Source organism: Aspergillus oryzae, chromosome 7 (assembly GCF_000184455.2).
Source record: "Aspergillus oryzae RIB40 DNA, chromosome 7".
In the NCBI taxonomy this organism is placed as follows: domain Eukaryota; kingdom Fungi; phylum Ascomycota; class Eurotiomycetes; order Eurotiales; family Aspergillaceae; genus Aspergillus; species Aspergillus oryzae.
The window spans coordinates 1,566,406-1,584,395 of record NC_036441.1 but is presented as its reverse complement, the minus strand read 5'-3'; the positions used below and the strand labels follow the sequence as shown (position 1 = coordinate 1,584,395).

Here is a 17,990-nt window from a genome sequence, read left to right as displayed (position 1 = left end):
CCAACCGATTCCATGGTACTGTGAGCGCCAACGGCATCTTGTGGCTCAGACCTCAGCCCAGATCGATCCACATCCCGTGATACGAGAGATCGAACTGCCTACACTAACAGAAGGAAGACATGAGCATTGTAACTCGCTGGATTTGAGCATACGTCTAACAACTAGGAAGAAGGTCACAACAAAGGAACGACTCAGGATGGGTACTTAGACTACTACAGGTGACTGCACAGGAGTAAGTATATATCAAACCAGGGCTTGTCCTAGGCTTGTGTCGCAAGGACTCCCTTAATAACCATACCGAGCTACTCGTAGTACAGTATGGTACCCGAAATGATCCTGGGCCCTACTGCTGGATCCGATTCGTGGTTCATGCGAGTGGGGCCTGCAAGGGGCACTGGGTCCAAGGTACCGTACGGTAACCGAAAGACAACCATGGTTTCTGTGACAGTTTATTATTTTTTACCCTGTCCATACTCGAGAGTGGTTAAAGCAAAATCCTGACTATCTTCTCCAGGCCAGATATCGACGTATCGAAGTTGGGAATGTCACCAGTTCTCAATTGTTCCCTCTCTGTTCTTCTTCATTGGCCCATGGATTCCTCGCTAAATAGTCATTGGAAACCAGGCAGGATCCTCCCGACCATTAATAGTGACATTAATTAAATATCATCAGAATTAGAAGTGTCGATCGTCTTGCAAGAGTTTACCGGCGGCCCCATTGGGTCCAATAATTCGAACCACTTCGTTCGCTCTGGACTGTTCCTCTGAGTAAGTTAGTAAGTACGGAGTAAGTTACTAGTTAGTAACAATCCACTGGTCTAAGGCACCAATTCCCGACTCAGCTGTCCTCCGTACAGCTCATGTTCTTGTCCCAATTAAAAAAAATAAAAATAAAAAATAAAAAATAAAAGCAAAGAGAAAAAAAAAAATATTAATCATTGAAAATTAAAAAGAAAAGGAAAGAAAAGAAACAGAGACACTCCCCGACGATCGAATCCAGATCCCTTCCTTTCCACCCATTCATTAGCTTTATTTTTCTTTCCTCTCGCGTCGCTTTTTACTTCCTCTTTTTCGAGGTCACACCGTCCTTCGTTTTCTACAGTTGGTTCCTCTGGATTGTTCAAAATTCCGTTCAACACCTTAGTTGGTGGTTTCGCTCTCTAAATACCCAGCCATTCATTCTCAGCTACGGCGAGTCATTCGTTCTCCGCCACTGGACGTCAACTCAGATCTATTTTGGCATTCCGCACCAGCTGTCTATACTGCAGCCACATTCCACCATTTCATGCAGACGGCTGGTGTCTCCAATCCGACTGATATTATCAGATATCTTAAGGCCAGCATCTCGCACGCTTGACCAATTCCTTGTCAATTCTGCAAGTCACGCCCGCTATTGACAGTTCGTCGTCAAACCACGCCTCGGTTCCTTGGCGCTCTGCGGAGCAGCTCCATCACTCTAGGGGATGAGCCCATGACTCGAACGCTTTGATACTCCCACTCGTTCTATCTGGCGGATTGATCTACAATCATAAAGCCGCTCGTTTGTCGCTTGCCGTTGGTGAACGTTCGGACCACTCCTGTCTCGGCCTTTATCAGTAAGTCGCCGAATCTGATTGATCGATTCATGCAGCCCTCTTGTGGCGACGGCCCATAGTTGCCAGTGACATATGATTCTGACTCGTAAGATTGACCTAGTATCAGCGGAATACATGCGTCCATCTGATCTGTAACCCCTTTACGTGGCAGTTCTCCAAGCACCATCGATACTACATTTGGTCGACCGTCTATGCCACTGCCCATACCGTCAGCTTCAAACTGCTCTGAGTTTCGCATTGTTCCCCCAACGAATATCACCATGAATCGATTCCGCAAGGCCAAGAAGGAGAAGACGAAGGAGGATGTGGAAGCCATCGAGAACACCCACAATTTACTCACCTCCAAGTTGTCCAAGCGAAGCAAAAAGGATGAGCCCGAGGAAAAGCCCGAACTCGACCTATCGAATGCCTTACCATCGAATGATGACTTCCGCACGAGTTTACTCATGCCAAAATTATCGGCGCGGTTTAGCATGTTGAGGGAACAAGACGACCCGGCCTCGATTATCGGCAAGGCGAGTGACGATAGTGTCCTGTTTCCTAAGCGCGCCTCCCGATTGAATCTCTTCGGCCACAATCCAAACCTGCTCACGGATATCGATGAGGTATCTACAGATGGTAGTCGGCCGTCTTTTAACCTCGGTCGTGACTCATTCGCCTCGGCTGGTGATGGCTATGGTACCGACGACGACCGCTCGCAGAAAGAGAGCATTATGAGTAGAGCCCGCCGAACTGAAGGTAACAATCTGTTTGGCGGCCGCCAAAAAGTCTACAAGATTCCCGCCAAGGCATCATCAAATGTATCTGTCGCGGCGGATGCTGGACAAATGGGAGGCCGCGCGGTCTATGACCATGATTTGTCCTTGTCCGCTTTTCAACGGCTGAGGCTAAAAGAGAAAGAAGAACGTGCTGCAGCTGAGGAAGTCCACCAAGATACTTCTGCTGCGGAGTCAGAAGACGCTCTGTCCAGCATTTCTTCCGCCAAGAGAACCACGTTTTCCTCAACAGCCTCGGGCCCGACTGCCAATGGCCGTACGTCAACATCAGCTAGTTCCATCGACGAGCAGTCATTCGCAGTCTCGCCGTCCCAGGAGAGTCCAGCTGCATTCTCCAAACCATCCGTACCTGCGATGGCTCCAGAACGGGGCTCTGTCAAATCACGGCGTCTATACGGCCAGGGTCTAGCGCAATCTGTCCAAAACCAGCAAAATTCTACACTACATCGTTTGGAGAGCCTTAGCCGTCAACGAGCAGGGACTCCAGAAATGCCTCGCCTCAACCGGAGCTACTCCAGAAGCGCCACTAGCCTTCGCGATAGGATACAAAGGCTTCCGCTAGCTGAGCCGGCAATTGCTACACGCCGCCCTACTAGCCCGGCACCATCTTCAAGGGCGCCTACGCAACAACTCGGCGAAACCAATGCCAAAGAACAGAGACCCCATGACGCTCCCCATGGTGTGCTCCCTCCGCTAAGCCCTCCAGCCAGTGAACGTGAGGAAGGTGCCCCATTGATGGCCTCTTTACAGCCGGAAGACCACGGAAAAGCTACAGCCCTGGGACTGTTCAACAAACCTAGAACCCCGTACGATGAAAGCCAGTTTAGTCAACGTCAACTTCAGATGCACGAGGGACGGAGCACGCCGCCATTGTCGCGGCCTCCACTTCCTGGACGGGCTATTTCCCAGGAAAGTACTGGACGTCCCAGAGGTCTCTCAAACACAAGCTACCGGCCACGAGCTGGTTCTGCGACCTCACACTATAGCGAAGCCCAACACCCAGGTAATCGATCCGCTGCCCCGAGTGTCTATGAATCCCCTCGCCGACACATGAACGGTACTTTCTTCGCCAACATGAGCCCTAGTGATTCTGAAGATGAAGAGGCTGAGGCTTTGCTTGAGTTGGCCAATGGAGTAATCGCGGACGACTTTGTGCATCCTGCGCTTCGGTCCGAAACACCACAAAAGCCATCTACACCCACAGGTGGAGAAGCACAAGAAGAACAAAGCCCTTTGCCTGAAGTACGGTTTTCGGACTTGGGGGATTTGAAACCCATAGCCGAAAACGGTACCCCTGAAAAGACCGTCAATGACGGGAATGCCGTTCCTGAAAAGCCCGATTCGCCCACCTTGGGGCCATCAGGATTGGGTCTGAGTGGCTTAGTTCGTACCCACCTGCGGCACGACAGTGACAAATCGTCCATATTCCCACCGCCCTCCCCTGGCCTTCCATCGAGGCTGATGGATGATGAAAAGCACAAAGAAACTCCTATGAAGGAGTCAAACACAGATGATTCTGTCTCACAGGAGCATGAAATACCTAGAAGGAATATCGACCCGTCGGAGCTTCTCAACGGCTCTTCCTGGCAAGGGGAGCTAGTGGCGAGACACAGGCGTCAAGCAAGCACCGATACACAAAGAGAACGCGAAGAGTTCGAGAACGAACTGGCGGAGAGACGGAGGAAGGTGCAGGAGAAGTTGAAGGGCATGGCCGAAAATGAAAGCAGATCAGCTAGCCCTGTGTCGGGCTGCCAAACCCCTGATTATACTCAAGTCAAGCCTGGAAATGCATTTTCCCTGCTGAAGAGTAAGTCTGGAAAGCACAACTTGTTTAGCAGACAGGACCAGAGAAACCCGAAGATGCTCGGTCTGGGTAACGCTTCTACTCCAACATTGGCATCGGATGACCAATGGCGCGAGGAGGAAGAAAGGCCATCGTTCAGCTTTGGAAAACACTCCAACTCAAGCTCTCCCCATGTCTCTTCAGAGCGTTCCATACGGTCTCGCATGTTTGGCCGCAGCAGCCAAGAAGACTCTCGTGAGTCGAGCCGTAGCCGTGGTGCATCACCACATTCAAGTTTTAGGTCTATGCGGGATCGCTCAACCTCCGACGCCTCTGGTCGCTCTAAGAGTCGCACTCGGCGGGAAAGGGATGATCTCGGCACTCTAGAAGAGTCTGATCCGTATGAACAGTCCGCGTTTCCCGACTTTGACCAGCGCGGTCTGACATCTGTGGCTTCTTCCGCCCGCCCATCTGTGGAGGTCAACGATACATATATGTACGATCGGTGCTCATCTGCCGCATCTGGAAGGTATCGCAGCGGCAGTCGGTCTGGAACCCCAAGCTTTGTTGAACGACCACTGCATCCGCCTGCGCTTAACCCACAGATGATCGGTGCACCGCCGCGACCTTCACCCATCGCCCCTTACTCTGCCAATGCTACTCCGCCGTTGTACGACATGTCCTCTGATCCTTCTTCTAGCTCGGCATCTACTTCCACAACTAGCCTTCCTCAGCGGGCTCCCGGACATACCGGTGGCCTTCAGAAGCGTCCCATCGATAAATATCAGATTTCGGAGCCCACTTTCGTGTCCACCACCTCGAACGTTCCAACTGTCGGTCTTCCCCCTGGAGCAAGCTTGAGCAACGGCATGACAACACCTCCGGTCCCTCCTATGAACCCACGTCGTCGCCGTCAAACCACCACCCAAACCATCCTGGGTGCGATTAGGGGGGATAAGTACGAGTCGCAGTATGCCCAATCTCAGTACGCCCCATCCATAGCTCCATCGACAGCCGGTAGTGCTGCGGAAGAATATAGCACATTCTCCGACGAGGGTGAAAGACGGCCTAGGACCCGAAACAGGCTGCGCAAAACTTCCAGCGAAGGTGGAGACCTGAACGCCAAAGCGAGACATCAACTTATGACTGGCCCGCCACCAGCTATGCCAGCTTATCCACCACCTCAAGTCCCCATGGAAGGAGGCATGTTTTAAACAATAGTTGCATAGCGGCTAAACTTGCTCTCTCTCTCTCTTACTACTTTCCTACTTTCTCAAACTATCTTCCTCTCCCGCCGGGTTACATGTATTACTCGACTTTTCCGATCATTCTCCCATTTCATTTATGTCAACTCTCGATACCTTCTTTTGATTACCATTTTTGCTCGTGATGATATACCAACTGCGTTATGTTGAGCGGACAGGGACTGTCTTTCATTTGACTTTGTTATCTGAGCCTTATTCTTTCTTTCTACCATAGCATTTCCTTATCTTCTATGCATTATTACAAAATACCTAGATAGGTCAATAAAAAGTGATCTAAATGTACAATACCTTGTCTTTCTAGATATGGGATTAGCTAGTTTAGCTATCCTTATTTGTGTGAAATAGACTTGTAATAAATCACGTATCTTTGAAGACTGTTATTCTAAGTTCAATTTACCGAGGGGGAGTTTCCTTTGTTCTTATCAAACTGGTGAATGCTATTCTTCGTGTTTTGCATATTACTAGGGGGACAGGGTGTGGTGCACACCTTCACTGATTTGAACAAAGAAAGAAAGGGCCACACCTGTTATTACACTATACTTTTTACTACCATTCACCGAATATCACCTTTTTACTGCATGTCTTTCTTATGAAAGACGTGTCACGTGTATGTGACCCGTCACGTGGAGCGTGAAGCCCTCATACTGTTTTTGATCTGATGTGAAGAGGGTTTTGCTGTTTGCATATCTGACTGTATATATAATTATAGATCTCTAAGTTCTGATTTTACCATAAGAGCAGATAATGCAGGTCACCGAGGAAATTCTCAATCTGCAGATAATTTAGAAACCAGCTTTAGGTTTATCTGAAATGTAGTCAGTAAACTGTAATTAACAAGAACTGTTCAGAAGATTCTCCAGAGGCTGTGATTTCTGAAAGAAAAACAACATAATCGTCAAGGAAACGCACGCAACGAAGAAACTGCAGAAGACAAACAACATAAGTCTCTCCCCCTTTATACCTTCCCCTTCACACGTTGACCCATCCATATTCACACCATCTCATCTCTGAACCCCTTCACGATCCCATCAGAGTTTCTCTAGCAGATATCAAGACTCATCTATCTCTTGCCTTTTTCAGTGTTGTGATTAGATATTGAAGGCGAAGAAGATGACAGACCCGGAGAGGAGAAGCTCCTTTTGCACCTCCGAGTTGCCGTCTGCTGTCATGTCTTTTGATTCCGTCTTTGAAATCATGCGTGTAGGTCTTAGCTCTGAAGATTTGCGCTCTTTCTGTAGAGCTAGATCGTCGGGGCCTGCGTTCAAGACGGTAGAGCCACAAGTGGATCATTCCTCTGAGCGACAGAAGGCCCAGCAAGATCGAAAGAAAGAGAAGAGAAGACTGAAGAAGAAGCAGTTGAAAGAAGAAAAGAAAAGGAAGACAGAACAAGCAAAAAAGGGTAAGACAATTGATTCGCCTCTGGATAGCGGTGAGGTCAATATCGGCAACACACAACACCCATTCTCTAATAACGCGACTATAAGCTCTAAGCCTGTTGTTGATGAAGCTCCACCCAGTTATAGCGGCCTTGCCGCTGGTTCTCTTGAGACGTCTAATGCAGATACATCCTCGAGCCATACAGTTCGTCCCTCAAGCCAGAAAGGGGAAGAACATGAGGAGCAGAATGAGCCTTCTTCGATTTATGATGAAACCGGCCCTGTCATCTGTCACTTGCACGGTCGGAATATATGTCAATTTAACTTCAGCTGTTGCGTGCATAAGCCCACTATTGACTGCAACTGTCCACCTAAGTGGTCCTGTTGCTGCGCTCATCACTCAGGAGATTGCTGTAATTGTGTCTTTGCTTCTGGGTCTTCTTATCTCGATGAACATGCCTCAGAGGCGCCATCAGATGGTTTTAGACAGACCTCAGAGCAAGAGACCAAGGAAAAGAATGTAGTGGATGTTGGTGTGGGAAGTAGTGAAGGTGAGACTTTCTCATAAACTCGACCATTTCATCGTTTCAGCACTAATTATGCGTCTTCTATAGCTTCATCCGAACACCATACTATCGCGACCGAAATACTCCCCAATAGATTCGATCCACTCTCAGAACACCTGCTTCACTGCCTAGAAGCGAGTGAGTTCTCCGACTCCCAGATAATATTGAGATCCTCCAAAGATATCTTCATGCCCATAGTCTTCAAAACACATCGTGTGGTGATCAGCCGTAGCCGTTTCATGGCCGATGTCTTGGGGTCGACGATCCAGAAAGAGCGTCCTAATGAGATTGTCGCCGTGGGAAATGAGAATTTCTGTATGATCAAAGGCTTTGAATATGCGCTGCAACACTTGTATGGGAGGCCACTCCTAACAGCAGGACAGCTCAGATTGGCGACTCTGTCCACCTATGGATACTCGGAGAACAATGTGGGAAAAATACAATTCTCACTCATGGCGGCCATGGTAGACTTCGCCCTGTGCTATGCCGCATCTGGGGCCTTCTTTCAACAAGAGGCAGTCATCGAAACGGGTATCAGACTAGCCATTGAGCTAATCGACTGGGAAACAGTCGAATGCATTCTCTATTTCGGAGTTTGCACGACAAGACCGGTTGTTACCCTCGACCAGACTGGAGATTATGATGCAGCAGAAGAGCTGCAAAGATGGGCTCCACGGCTAGTTAGTTCGGTTCTGCAGTTCGTCACCAGGCACATGGGCATGGACTTCACACTGTACACCAAGGCGCAGAGTAAGACTCTGCCGAATCGAATCCCAGAAAGCCTGCATGGAGTCCCGGGTCCAGTGATCACTAGTCCTCGATCGTATACGCCTCGCCAGGGAGAAAACCCGAACCGAGATGTTGAAGTGCTTTCTGCGATGTTGATCTACCTTCCGTACAAGCAGCTAGGACAGATGTTGGAGGCCATGGAAGCGCAGAATATTTTATCGAGTGACCTCGCCCAGGCGGTAGTAGCAGAGCGCGAGACACGCCGCTTGCAAGCCCTCAGAGCCCTTGCGAAACAGGGGGTCAAAGACGAGCTGAGTGCTACCGATGAGGTTCGAGAGCTGGGATATCGAGAGACGGTCACTATTGGAGAAGTGCAGGGCCCAGGTATTACTCTCAACAGGGAGTGGATTGGTCTGGCTGTTGTGGAAGAGACAGTCGCGACACCCAGAGTCAAACGAGTGGTCAAGAAGCACAAGAAGCACAAGCGTAAGAGGTAAGAGAATGCTATATTCTCCTACATGAGACCCTCCCACCCACCCTATCTAAGTGTGTTTAGATGAACTCAGTCAAGAGACGTGTGCACTTTGATGCACAGGATGATGATTAAGGTGGCGGTTGGGTAGTTGGCAGGATGACAGTCATGAATGAAGAAACACAATTTAAAAGACAATATAGGCAGAATACTCACGTGGCCCCAGAGGCGGTAAACTAACATGTTTATGTTTTCTGATTTTGCATGAATATTGAAGTTTTAGATCACAATGGCTGTGCTCCCGTCACCCGAAAGCTTCCTTTGTTGTATGCACCCAACTATAGTAGCAGAGCCATCAATTTTCCGTTACTTCTAAAAATACCACAATAAAGACTGCAGGATAGATTGCCTTGAAAATCTGCTATGATTATTTATTAATTCTTCATATATTAACCAATGGGCAACGTAATATCGATGTCCCAAATATCACTGGCCATGGTCAGGTAACGTGAAGTTGATATGGAAGGTGGTATTCTTCATATTCTGGTAACGTGAAAGTGATACAGCATAAGATATTGGTTATTAAAATGCTATAGTATACAAATTATACAGAAATATCATTAAACAGAAAGTATAAGGTTAAGATATGTTCTAAATTTTACAATGCGGCTAGTATACTATCTGAGATTAATATTGAAACTGTTATTAGTTATAGAACAGTAACGTAAAAGTGATAAATATGGAATGTCATCTCCCTTTACACAACTAGTGCAAAAAGGAATAAGTGCTGAAATTCAAGATAATTTCGCCATTCAAAAAAGGTATAGTAAAAACCGGATTATACTAGTACAGTGGCAAGGTAGGTCTAGTACGGGGAAATATCGGAACCAATCATGACCTATGCTTCAAGAAATAGTCCTAAGCATAGACAATTGACCCAAGCAGGGGAGAAGCTTCCTGGAACATCATTCATGAGGGATATATGTCGTCTATCTATAAACAAATCCAAAGAATCAAAACTATTTATCCAGGCTCCCCAGGCTGTTATACAATGCTCACTCAAATCGTCCACACTCACCACTAACGGGCACATAACGCCTCTCTATAAGGAAATAATAAGCCTAATGGTTCACTGAGATTTTGCCCTGTCTATTCACGATAGTAGAGGTATGGCAAGGTGGATGGAAAGCCCTGCTTTTCGCATCCGGTGGTCATATGTGCCAGGAGATGCTTGGTAGGTAGACTCCAAACAGTTTATGACTTGTCGGGGAATCCGAAGTCGACGCCGAAGGGAGGGTAGACGAAGCGCTGGAAGGCTTTCCTGGCAGCGAGGTCGTCGGTGTATTTGGCAATGGTAGCCATGTCCGACTCGTCGAGTTGAACCAACTTGCGGTTGTCCTCAATACGAGAAGGTGTGACGGACTTGGCGAGAACGGAGGATCCACGGGCAACTGCATTACATGGTTAGAGAATGACATCGAGCTTGAAAGACGAGAATGTTGGAAAGGGTGATTGTAACATACTGTGCCAGCTGAGAAGAACCGTGGCGGGGGTGACTCCCTTTTTCTTTGCGACCTCTACAATAGGCTCGGCTGTGAATAGCGGGCTACCAGTGCTTCCCAGAGGGCTGTAGGCGGTGATATGGATACCCTTCTTCTTGCAGAAGTCGACGATCTCCTGCTGTGGAAGAGATGGGTGGTTCTCAATCTGGTTGACTGCAGGGACCACGGTAGCCTCAGGAAGCAATTGCTCCAGATAACGCACGCTGTAGTTAGAGACACCGATGGCTTTGACCTTTCCTGTTGCGAGGAGCTTCTCCATGTTCTTCCATGTTTGGACGTGAGAGTGCGAGTGGTCGATGTCTCGGGATCCATCCTCATGCTTAGGGAAGAGAGGGTGGTTTCCTAATAAATTGTTAGATCTGGAGCACGGTAATGACAAGAAAAGATGCATAACTAACCGTTGGGGTTCATGGCCAATGGCCAGTGCATCAAGTACAGATCGATGTAATCCAAGCCCAAGTTCTTCAGACTCTTTTCCAGAGCCTCTTCCACCCGGCTGTGGTAAGTGCACCACAGCTTGGTGGTAACGAAAAGGTCCTCCCGCTTCACCTTTCCAGAGGCGAGGGCATCGCGGATGCCCTTTCCGACCTCCTCTTCGTTCTGGTAGCAGAAAGCGCCATCGATGTGTCTGTAGCCTACCGAGATGGCGTGACTGACAGCCTTCTCAACCTCACCGGGTTGGGATTGCCAGGTACCTGGTCAATTAGCACGACCATTGCTGCAATGTGTCAAAATGGAACACTACATACCGAGACCCAATGCAGGGATCTCTGCTCCAGTGTTGAGCTTGAATCGAGTGTCGGCAACGGCCATGGTGTAAGTAGTATGTGTGTAATTGAATATAGATTCGTTACAGATTCTAGGAAAGCAGAGGAATGAGTAAAATTGCGAATTAACTTAAGGAAGGAAGGAGAAACAAATATCAAGGAGAAGAGGGGTGAGGGGTAGAGGGGCAAAAGAGAGATTATCAACAGACCTCGGGGATCGCGCCGTCAATTGTCCCGCCCAGTGGAATTTGTCCCCCAAGTTCCATCAATCACATCGCTCCCTCGGGTCATATTCACGCGAGCCGTTCAATTCCATACTTTTCTTCTCTTCATTATAGTGAGTATTTACCATTCTAAAGGCATCAATGTCTTCATTTGCTCCAGGAAAATTATCTCGATTGTCTATCTCATCTACTCACTGCTCGAACAGATTAAATCCGATCGGAAAGCGACATAGGGAGCCAGAATGACCGTGCATATGCAGCCATCGGAAACCATTTCTCTTTCCAGACGAACCAAAACCCTATACCCGATCTGATCAATTTCATGGGTTCCACATTCAGACTTGTATGCGAAAATGGCAGTACTGTACTTGCTCCAGACCAGACGACCTAAATAGAAATCCGATGGTTCTTCCCATGTGATGCAACTTAGTTGTTTCAACCGGCAGATCAACGTTGGGGTCAGCGAGCACTGGCCATTGAGCATGATGTTGATTGTCAGTTATTGCTTCAAGGGGGAATGCAGTGACATCAGGCGCGACAGAAAGGGTAATCGAGGGCAAAGGTGGCATACCAGAAGAGAAATCTGCCCCGGCGGCCAATGTTCTCGGCCTTCGGAAACCAAAATCCTTGACAGCCTCAATCCTCCCCACAGTCTCTCCACTAGTAACAACTTGTCTCTGGTTGGCTGCAGATCCGTACCTCAGATTCCACCCCGCGTCATACAGTTGTGGAGAAGATTTCCAGAATCTATCTCGAGAGTGCGGAAGCCAGAATCCGATCTTCACACAACGAGGACATCACAATGGTGCCACCACACCGTCGGATCCTGGGGTGTAGCGCGTTAGGGCTTATTCGACTGGGGGGTTTGGTCGGATACTGAATTTCTTGTAGATCACGATGATCTTTCTATAGTGCCCTTCCCTTTATATATACATCTGTGTCTTCCTGGATTTTTTTTTCTCTCCAGCAGCATCCTTTGATACCCAGATCAGACTTGATCCCAATATACCCAAGAGAAACAAAAAGAAACATAAAAAATCAAACACATATCTTTTATTCACAATGGCCCCAGTTGCTGTCGCCCCAGAGACCCCGGTGTTCAACACCAAGCGTGATGGACAGGCCCTCGAGGAAACCTCCGATGCCATCGACACCGTCAACGTCCTCAAGCAGAACATTAAGCAAGACGACAAGGATATCTACGCCGAATCTGAATTCGACAAGAACAAGGACAAGACCAAGTTCCGTCAATACGAGGACGCCTGCGACCGTGTCAAGAACTTCTACAAGGAGCAGCACACCAAGCAGACTGTTGCTTACAACCTGAAGGCCCGCCACGCCTTTCACTCCAAGACCCGCGCCGAGATGACCATCTGGGAGGCCATGGAGAAGCTCAACACCCTCATTGACGAGTCCGACCCCGACACCAGCCTCTCCCAGATCGAGCACCTTCTCCAGTCCGCCGAGGCCATCCGCCGCGATGGCAAGCCCCGCTGGATGCAGCTCACCGGTCTCATCCACGACCTGGGCAAGCTGCTCTACTTCTTCGACGCACAAGGCCAGTGGGACGTCGTCGGCGACACCTTCCCCGTCGGTCTCGCTTTCGATGACCGCATCATCTACGGCACCGAGTCCTTCAAGGAGAACCCTGACTACGGCCACGACGTCTATGGCACTAAGTTCGGAATTTACAGCCCCGGCTGTGGTCTGGACAAGGTCATGCTTTCCTGGGGTCACGACGAGTACCTCTACCACGTCGTGAAGGACCAGTCCACTCTCCCCGACGAGGCCCTGGCCATCATCCGCTACCACTCCTTCTACCCCTGGCACAACGCCGGCGCATACCAAGAGTTGATGAACGATCATGACAAGGAGATGCTCAAGGCCGTCAAGGCCTTCAACCCCTACGACCTTTACAGCAAGAGCGACGACGTTCCCACCGTCGACGAGCTCAAGGTACGTCCTCTCTCCCTACCCTTCCAAAAAATCAAATGAATCTCAACTAACGCTTTCGCAGCCATACTACCTCGAACTTATCGACGAGTTCTTCCCCAACAAGGTCATCAAGTGGTAGATGTTTTAACGCTCGAAATGGCTTGATAATAGATCCCCTTGTCTTCCATTGTTTATGATATATCAGTTTTTGTTCTTGCATTTTTTTTTAAAGCGATGATTCACGAACCACCAATGAATTATATAGCCCTGTAAAACTAATCAGGGACTAATTCATAAAAAATACCCATTTCCCAATTATCCGGATGAAAATCTAAATAAGCTTATATCCACCGTAGTCCTCAGTACATATTCACATATACACCGCCAGAACCAAAATCCCACTCAAGTCTACAAGACTACAATAAGTTCTCTTCTCTCCGAGACCCTTGCCACAAGCACCATCAGACCTCTTACTAACAATAGCTTATCTATGATACAACAATGCAGCACGAACTCTTGGCGGCAAACTTTGTACTCGGAAACGGGTTCCCGGGGTATGTCGGCGATCTACCCACCTTCGACAAATCAGTGTCTCGGGACGGGTCACATTGTGAAAAATTAAACTGTGGACTGTGCCCGTGGCTGTTTTAGGGAAGGGTTGCATAGACTAGTGTATATAGTACACGTGCGCTAGTTTTCATTATATAATTATTCGAAATTCATGAGGGTCACTCAGGGTTCATCCCTTCGAGATATGGGGTGGGATGGGTTGGCTTATCGAGGAGGTCATTCAGCGATGATACGCAGATAAAAATGTAAACGGCGTTATATGAAGTCTAGACACTGTGTTTTTATACTCCAAAATTGCTCTTTAATTGACAATCATTAAGTGACGTAATCTAAATCCAGTCGTTAAGCATGCATCTATAGCCGAGACTTGTCCACCCGGTTGCCCTCTTCATCGAAGAAGATCTTCTCGCCGGTGATAAGCGACTCCTGGAGCGCAGCTCCAATGCGGACGGCCTGAACAGCACCGTCGAGTCTGAGTGGGACAGGGGTATTCTCGAGACAGCAAGCGGTGAATTCATTGGCCTCGGTCACGAAGGCATATTCAAAGCGGTCGTAGTAGTGCTGAGGGATCTCCCGGCGGATACCAGTGCTGTCGTAGATGCTGACAAGGTTTAGAGCTGGCTGTGTGTTGACGGCCAGCTTGCCCTGGGTGCCGATAATTTCGGTAGTATCTTCTTGACCGGCGGCCATCATGCGAGAAGCGTAGAAGTAGGCGATCTTGCCGTTGTGGAACTCGACTAAGCCGACGGCATTGTCGCGGTCGTTGTGCTTGCGCAGGTCCGGCTCGACGGCCGTGATCCCGACGGCGGATACAGACTTGACTTTGCTGTCTTGACCGAAAAACCAAAGGGCAAGGTCGATATCATGGATCGAGCAGTCAACGAAGATGCCACCGGAAAACTGGGCATAGGCGACAAAGAACCCACTGGGGTCCAGCTTGTCACATGTCTGACTACGCATAACTGAGGGCGAGCCAATCGAGCCGGCGCTCATCTTGTTGAATGCATCCCGATAAGAGGCGTCGAAGCGACGAGAGAAGCCGCACATCACCTTGAGATGAGGCTTCTTGGCAGCAGCGTCGAGGACGGATTGGGACTAGGAAAAGGACTGTCAATCCCCTAGCTACTAGGTTGATGGGCAAAAGAGTAAAGGAAATGGGGTTACATACGATCTCGACACTGGTTGACAAAGGCTTCTCGCACAGAACGTGCTTTTCAGCATCGATGGCCTTGATGGCTTGTTCGGCATGAACGGCGGTGGCCGATGCAACGACCACGGCTTCCAGACCTTCGTGGCGGAGCATGTCATCGTAGTTCTTGTATAACTTCACGCCATATGGTTCAAGATGAACCTTAGCCCATTCAAGCTCAGCATCGTCAGGGGAGCTAGCGGCGACCAGCTCGGCACGGGGAGTTCGCTGGAGGAAGTTGAGGGCATGGCGCTTGCCCATGCGACCGAGACCAGCACAGCCAATTTTGAGCTTAGTAGCAGCCATGGTGGATATGAGAAAGTGATAGAAGAAAGTAGAGGAGGTATGAGAATAGGAAGGTTTGGAAAGATGGAAAGAGTAACTATCGGGAGGTAGTTTTCGGAGGAGACGGTGAGAATTTATGCGGCCGGTCGGAATTTGTGGCGGGTTGGAGACAACGTCGGTCTACCTGTTTCCCTAGCACTCGGGATTCACAGAGGAAGAAGCCGAAGACCAATTGGCAAACATGAAAAGGAAGAGTATCCAGTAGAATAAGTGAGGAGGAGAAACTGTAGCTTGCCAAGTCAGAGACTGGAGCATGGAAAGCCAATTGCCCTATTTAGTTACCCATCATCGCTACTACCCCGGAATCCAGACTTGCAGCACTGGTCGGAAAAGGAGTTCCTGGGGCCCCATCGTGAAGAGGGCTCCACAGTACGAAATCCGATTGTTTGCCCTTAGTGATAGAGAAGGGGGCAAATGAGAGAAAACCATGGATCAGGGCGGAAAAGAAAGGTACAGCCCACTGTTCCTATACAGGCGTTTTGGGTGGTGGAGATTGAAAGGCTGGGGAAATTCGGAGTTGAAGTAAGAAGCTATTAATACTCCGCAATCTTTTGCGTTTCCCCAGATTATCTGGAACCTTTCGGTTGAACTGGTAACTGGTACGACTATTCTATATCTTATCTTGCTTGAGAATTAAAGTATTGAGAAATATTTTAACAATATCCGATGTGGTGTAATGGCTAACATCGCTCGCTTTCACCGAGCAGCTCGGGGTTCGATTCCCCGCATCGGAGGATTTCCTTTTGTTTTTTCCCCATGCAAAAATATGCTCCATATATGGTCGGTCCTTCACCTTGTTCACTCTATCGCAGCTATCACATGAGCTAGATTAACTTACATTCCGCTCGCTGCTAGCAAGCTCAGCTTGAATTCAATGAAATATGTACTTGATATAGCGTGGTATCAACAAGGAGTGAGTGTATCGCAGCGTACTTTGCTTGTGGGTAGGTTCAAAAGGCATGATTATCGTGCATAAAGGGGACGGTAAACATAACAGAACATGCGTATCAACGCCGATAGTCGCTTAATGCTCAGTCTCAGCCTTCTTGGTTTTCTTCAGCTTCCTCTTTGCTGCAGCCTCAACCGGGTCCACAAAACCTTCACCATTCATCCATGCTAGCGCCTTGCGCACCCCTCGGCCTTGAACCGCGTTTGGTCTACTCTCCAAGATGGAGTTCATCAGTGCCCAGGAAAGGACAAGGATGAACAGGTCCCCGCCCTTCCATCCTTTCCATAGCCCCCGCTTAACGCCCGTCTTCCATGCCGAATCCACGGCGGCTCGAAAAAAGTACGTAAAAACGCTCCGGCTATTCGCAAGGAACGCAAATGGCATACCTGCAAGTGCACCGCTCAGGAAGAAGCGTTTCGTAGGCAGGACAGAGCGCGGGAAAAGTGAGTTCCAGAGACAAATACTGCCCCACGCGGAACCGACAGACGCAGAGAGGACAGCAGTCAGTGTGATGATTTTCTTCGAAAGATTATTGATCGAGGTGATGGGATTGGCCATCAGCTTTTTGAACTTGAGCACAGAGAGTGCTAATGTAACGGTTGTTACAAATCGGGCCAGACGAGGGACTGAGAGGAGAATGTTGTGCAAGAAGGCCGTACTACAGCTGGGGCTGCTTGAATGGAGCAATGCGCAAGATAAGCCTGAAATAGACGGATGAGCAGGCCCAGTAATTGGTGAAATAGACTTGACAGCTGATGGCAAGGTATTAAGGTCTCCAGGATGCAATATCGGTGAGACGAATGCGCTGATTGAAAGATTAGAAAAGAAGCTATCATGTACCAGGTGTAGGTAACGAGTATAAACGTACGGCCAGCGCAGATTGGCGATAGTTGCGAGCGAATCAACCACGTCCTCCTTTCCTGGCCAAGAAAACTCCGCAGGCAAACTTTCAGGGCGATCGGGGATGTAACCTGGAGAGAGTCTGAAGATAACATTTCCGAGCCACTATGTTCTATTAGTATGCAAATCCAATGGCCTTTCTTATATATGGAATAACAAACCTTAGGTGTAGCTTCCCGATCGAAGATGAACGCATGGAATAGTTGTGCGCATGACAGGGGCATCAGCAACCAACTTCCAAACCACGCAGGCCTGTTCTCAAGCCATCCTTTTTCATCAATGGCGTTGAAAAGAAATTCCAAGCTCCGAGTAGCCATCCAAATTGCGGCTGTCAGCCGTAGCTGATTCTGAGGGCATATGCCCAGGCCAAAAAGGGCCAGACTAGCCCCAACAGCAGGCGCATAGCGTGATGTCAACGCTTTTGACACTCGGGGGTTCCGATTACGGAAGGGCTGGGCTTCATCTGTGCGGAGGTTCGCGCGTAGCCGGGTGAAGAAGCGATGCAGAAGTCTGTGGAAAAGAAGGACGAGCGAAAGGGACGCCGACAGGCGGAAGTTGGGGGAGCGGAGAAAAGAAGTTTGTGCTTTCTTCCTTTATTTTCAAACAAAGGTGAGACGTGAGAGTTAGCTAAGGCACATTTGACGTCTGCTTTGATTTGATTCTTGATTGGATTGAAAGCTTACTTGGACAAATCACCTCGGATTCTTGCAAGTGCCCAATCAACGAATTTAAATAAAGCGCCTGAGACAAGGAAGACTCGGATAGAGGCGCGGAGAGCTGCCTCATTGTATTTATTTTTTGAGCGCACTATCGCTTCATATCTCGATGGAGAGGGCAATTTGGATTGAACCTTCACGGGGGCGCGCCGAACAGCATGGTCGTGGAGGATCTTGTATTCCTTGGCGCTGAGGGAAATGCGGAGAGCTTCGCGAACAACAGGGTGGACCTGAGCGTGCCCGTCAGGGTCGCGTTCGGAACTAGGTTCCAT

The 17,990-nt window shown here is 48.8% G+C and overlaps 7 protein-coding genes and 1 non-coding gene across 8 annotated transcripts; 4 read left to right on the top strand and 4 right to left on the bottom strand.

The window, feature by feature from the left end:
- Positions 1–1,854: 1,854 nt before the first annotated feature.
- Positions 1,855–5,367, top strand: AO090011000617 (uncharacterized protein; the record flags this gene model as incomplete). The annotated part of the gene is made up of 1 exon (XM_023233034.1): positions 1,855–5,367. The coding sequence occupies one exon, from the start codon at positions 1,855–1,857 to the stop codon at positions 5,365–5,367; it is 3,513 nt and encodes a 1,170-aa protein (XP_023093577.1).
- Positions 5,368–6,528: 1,161 nt separating this feature from the next.
- AO090011000615 (uncharacterized protein) lies at positions 6,529–8,712 on the top strand (the record flags this gene model as incomplete). Its single annotated transcript, XM_023233032.1, has 3 exons — positions 6,529–7,345; positions 7,409–8,582; positions 8,685–8,712. 3 exons carry the CDS (start codon positions 6,529–6,531, stop codon positions 8,710–8,712), a joined length of 2,019 nt encoding a protein of 672 aa, XP_023093576.1.
- A 1,103-nt stretch (positions 8,713–9,815) lies between these two features.
- Positions 9,816–10,936, bottom strand: AO090011000614 (putative glycerol dehydrogenase; the record flags this gene model as incomplete). Its single annotated transcript, XM_001826170.3, has 4 exons — positions 9,816–10,012; positions 10,085–10,465; positions 10,522–10,818; positions 10,873–10,936. The coding sequence occupies 4 exons, from the start codon at positions 10,934–10,936 to the stop codon at positions 9,816–9,818; spliced, it is 939 nt and encodes a 312-aa protein (XP_001826222.1).
- A 1,240-nt stretch (positions 10,937–12,176) lies between these two features.
- Positions 12,177–13,188, top strand: AO090011000613 (inositol oxygenase; the record flags this gene model as incomplete). The annotated part of the gene is made up of 2 exons (XM_001826169.3): positions 12,177–13,070; positions 13,132–13,188. 2 exons carry the CDS (start codon positions 12,177–12,179, stop codon positions 13,186–13,188), a joined length of 951 nt encoding a protein of 316 aa, XP_001826221.1.
- Positions 13,189–13,973: 785 nt separating this feature from the next.
- Positions 13,974–14,666, bottom strand: AO090011000612 (uncharacterized protein; the record flags this gene model as incomplete). Its single annotated transcript, XM_003190759.2, has 1 exon — positions 13,974–14,666. One exon carries the CDS (start codon positions 14,664–14,666, stop codon positions 13,974–13,976), a length of 693 nt encoding a protein of 230 aa, XP_003190807.2.
- A 48-nt stretch (positions 14,667–14,714) lies between these two features.
- On the bottom strand, positions 14,715–15,114 carry AO090011000611 (Gfo/Idh/MocA family protein; the record flags this gene model as incomplete). The annotated part of the gene is made up of 2 exons (XM_023233031.1): positions 14,715–14,726; positions 14,788–15,114. The coding sequence occupies 2 exons, from the start codon at positions 15,112–15,114 to the stop codon at positions 14,715–14,717; spliced, it is 339 nt and encodes a 112-aa protein (XP_023093575.1).
- A 701-nt stretch (positions 15,115–15,815) lies between these two features.
- On the top strand, positions 15,816–15,887 carry AO090011t00008. The gene has a single exon. It is a non-coding gene; the product is annotated as a tRNA-Glu (tRNA).
- Positions 15,888–16,177: 290 nt separating this feature from the next.
- AO090011000610 (uncharacterized protein) lies at positions 16,178–17,990 on the bottom strand (the record flags this gene model as incomplete). Its single annotated transcript, XM_023233030.1, has 4 exons — positions 16,178–16,854; positions 16,971–17,073; positions 17,164–17,593; positions 17,686–17,990. 4 exons carry the CDS (start codon positions 17,988–17,990, stop codon positions 16,178–16,180), a joined length of 1,515 nt encoding a protein of 504 aa, XP_023093574.1.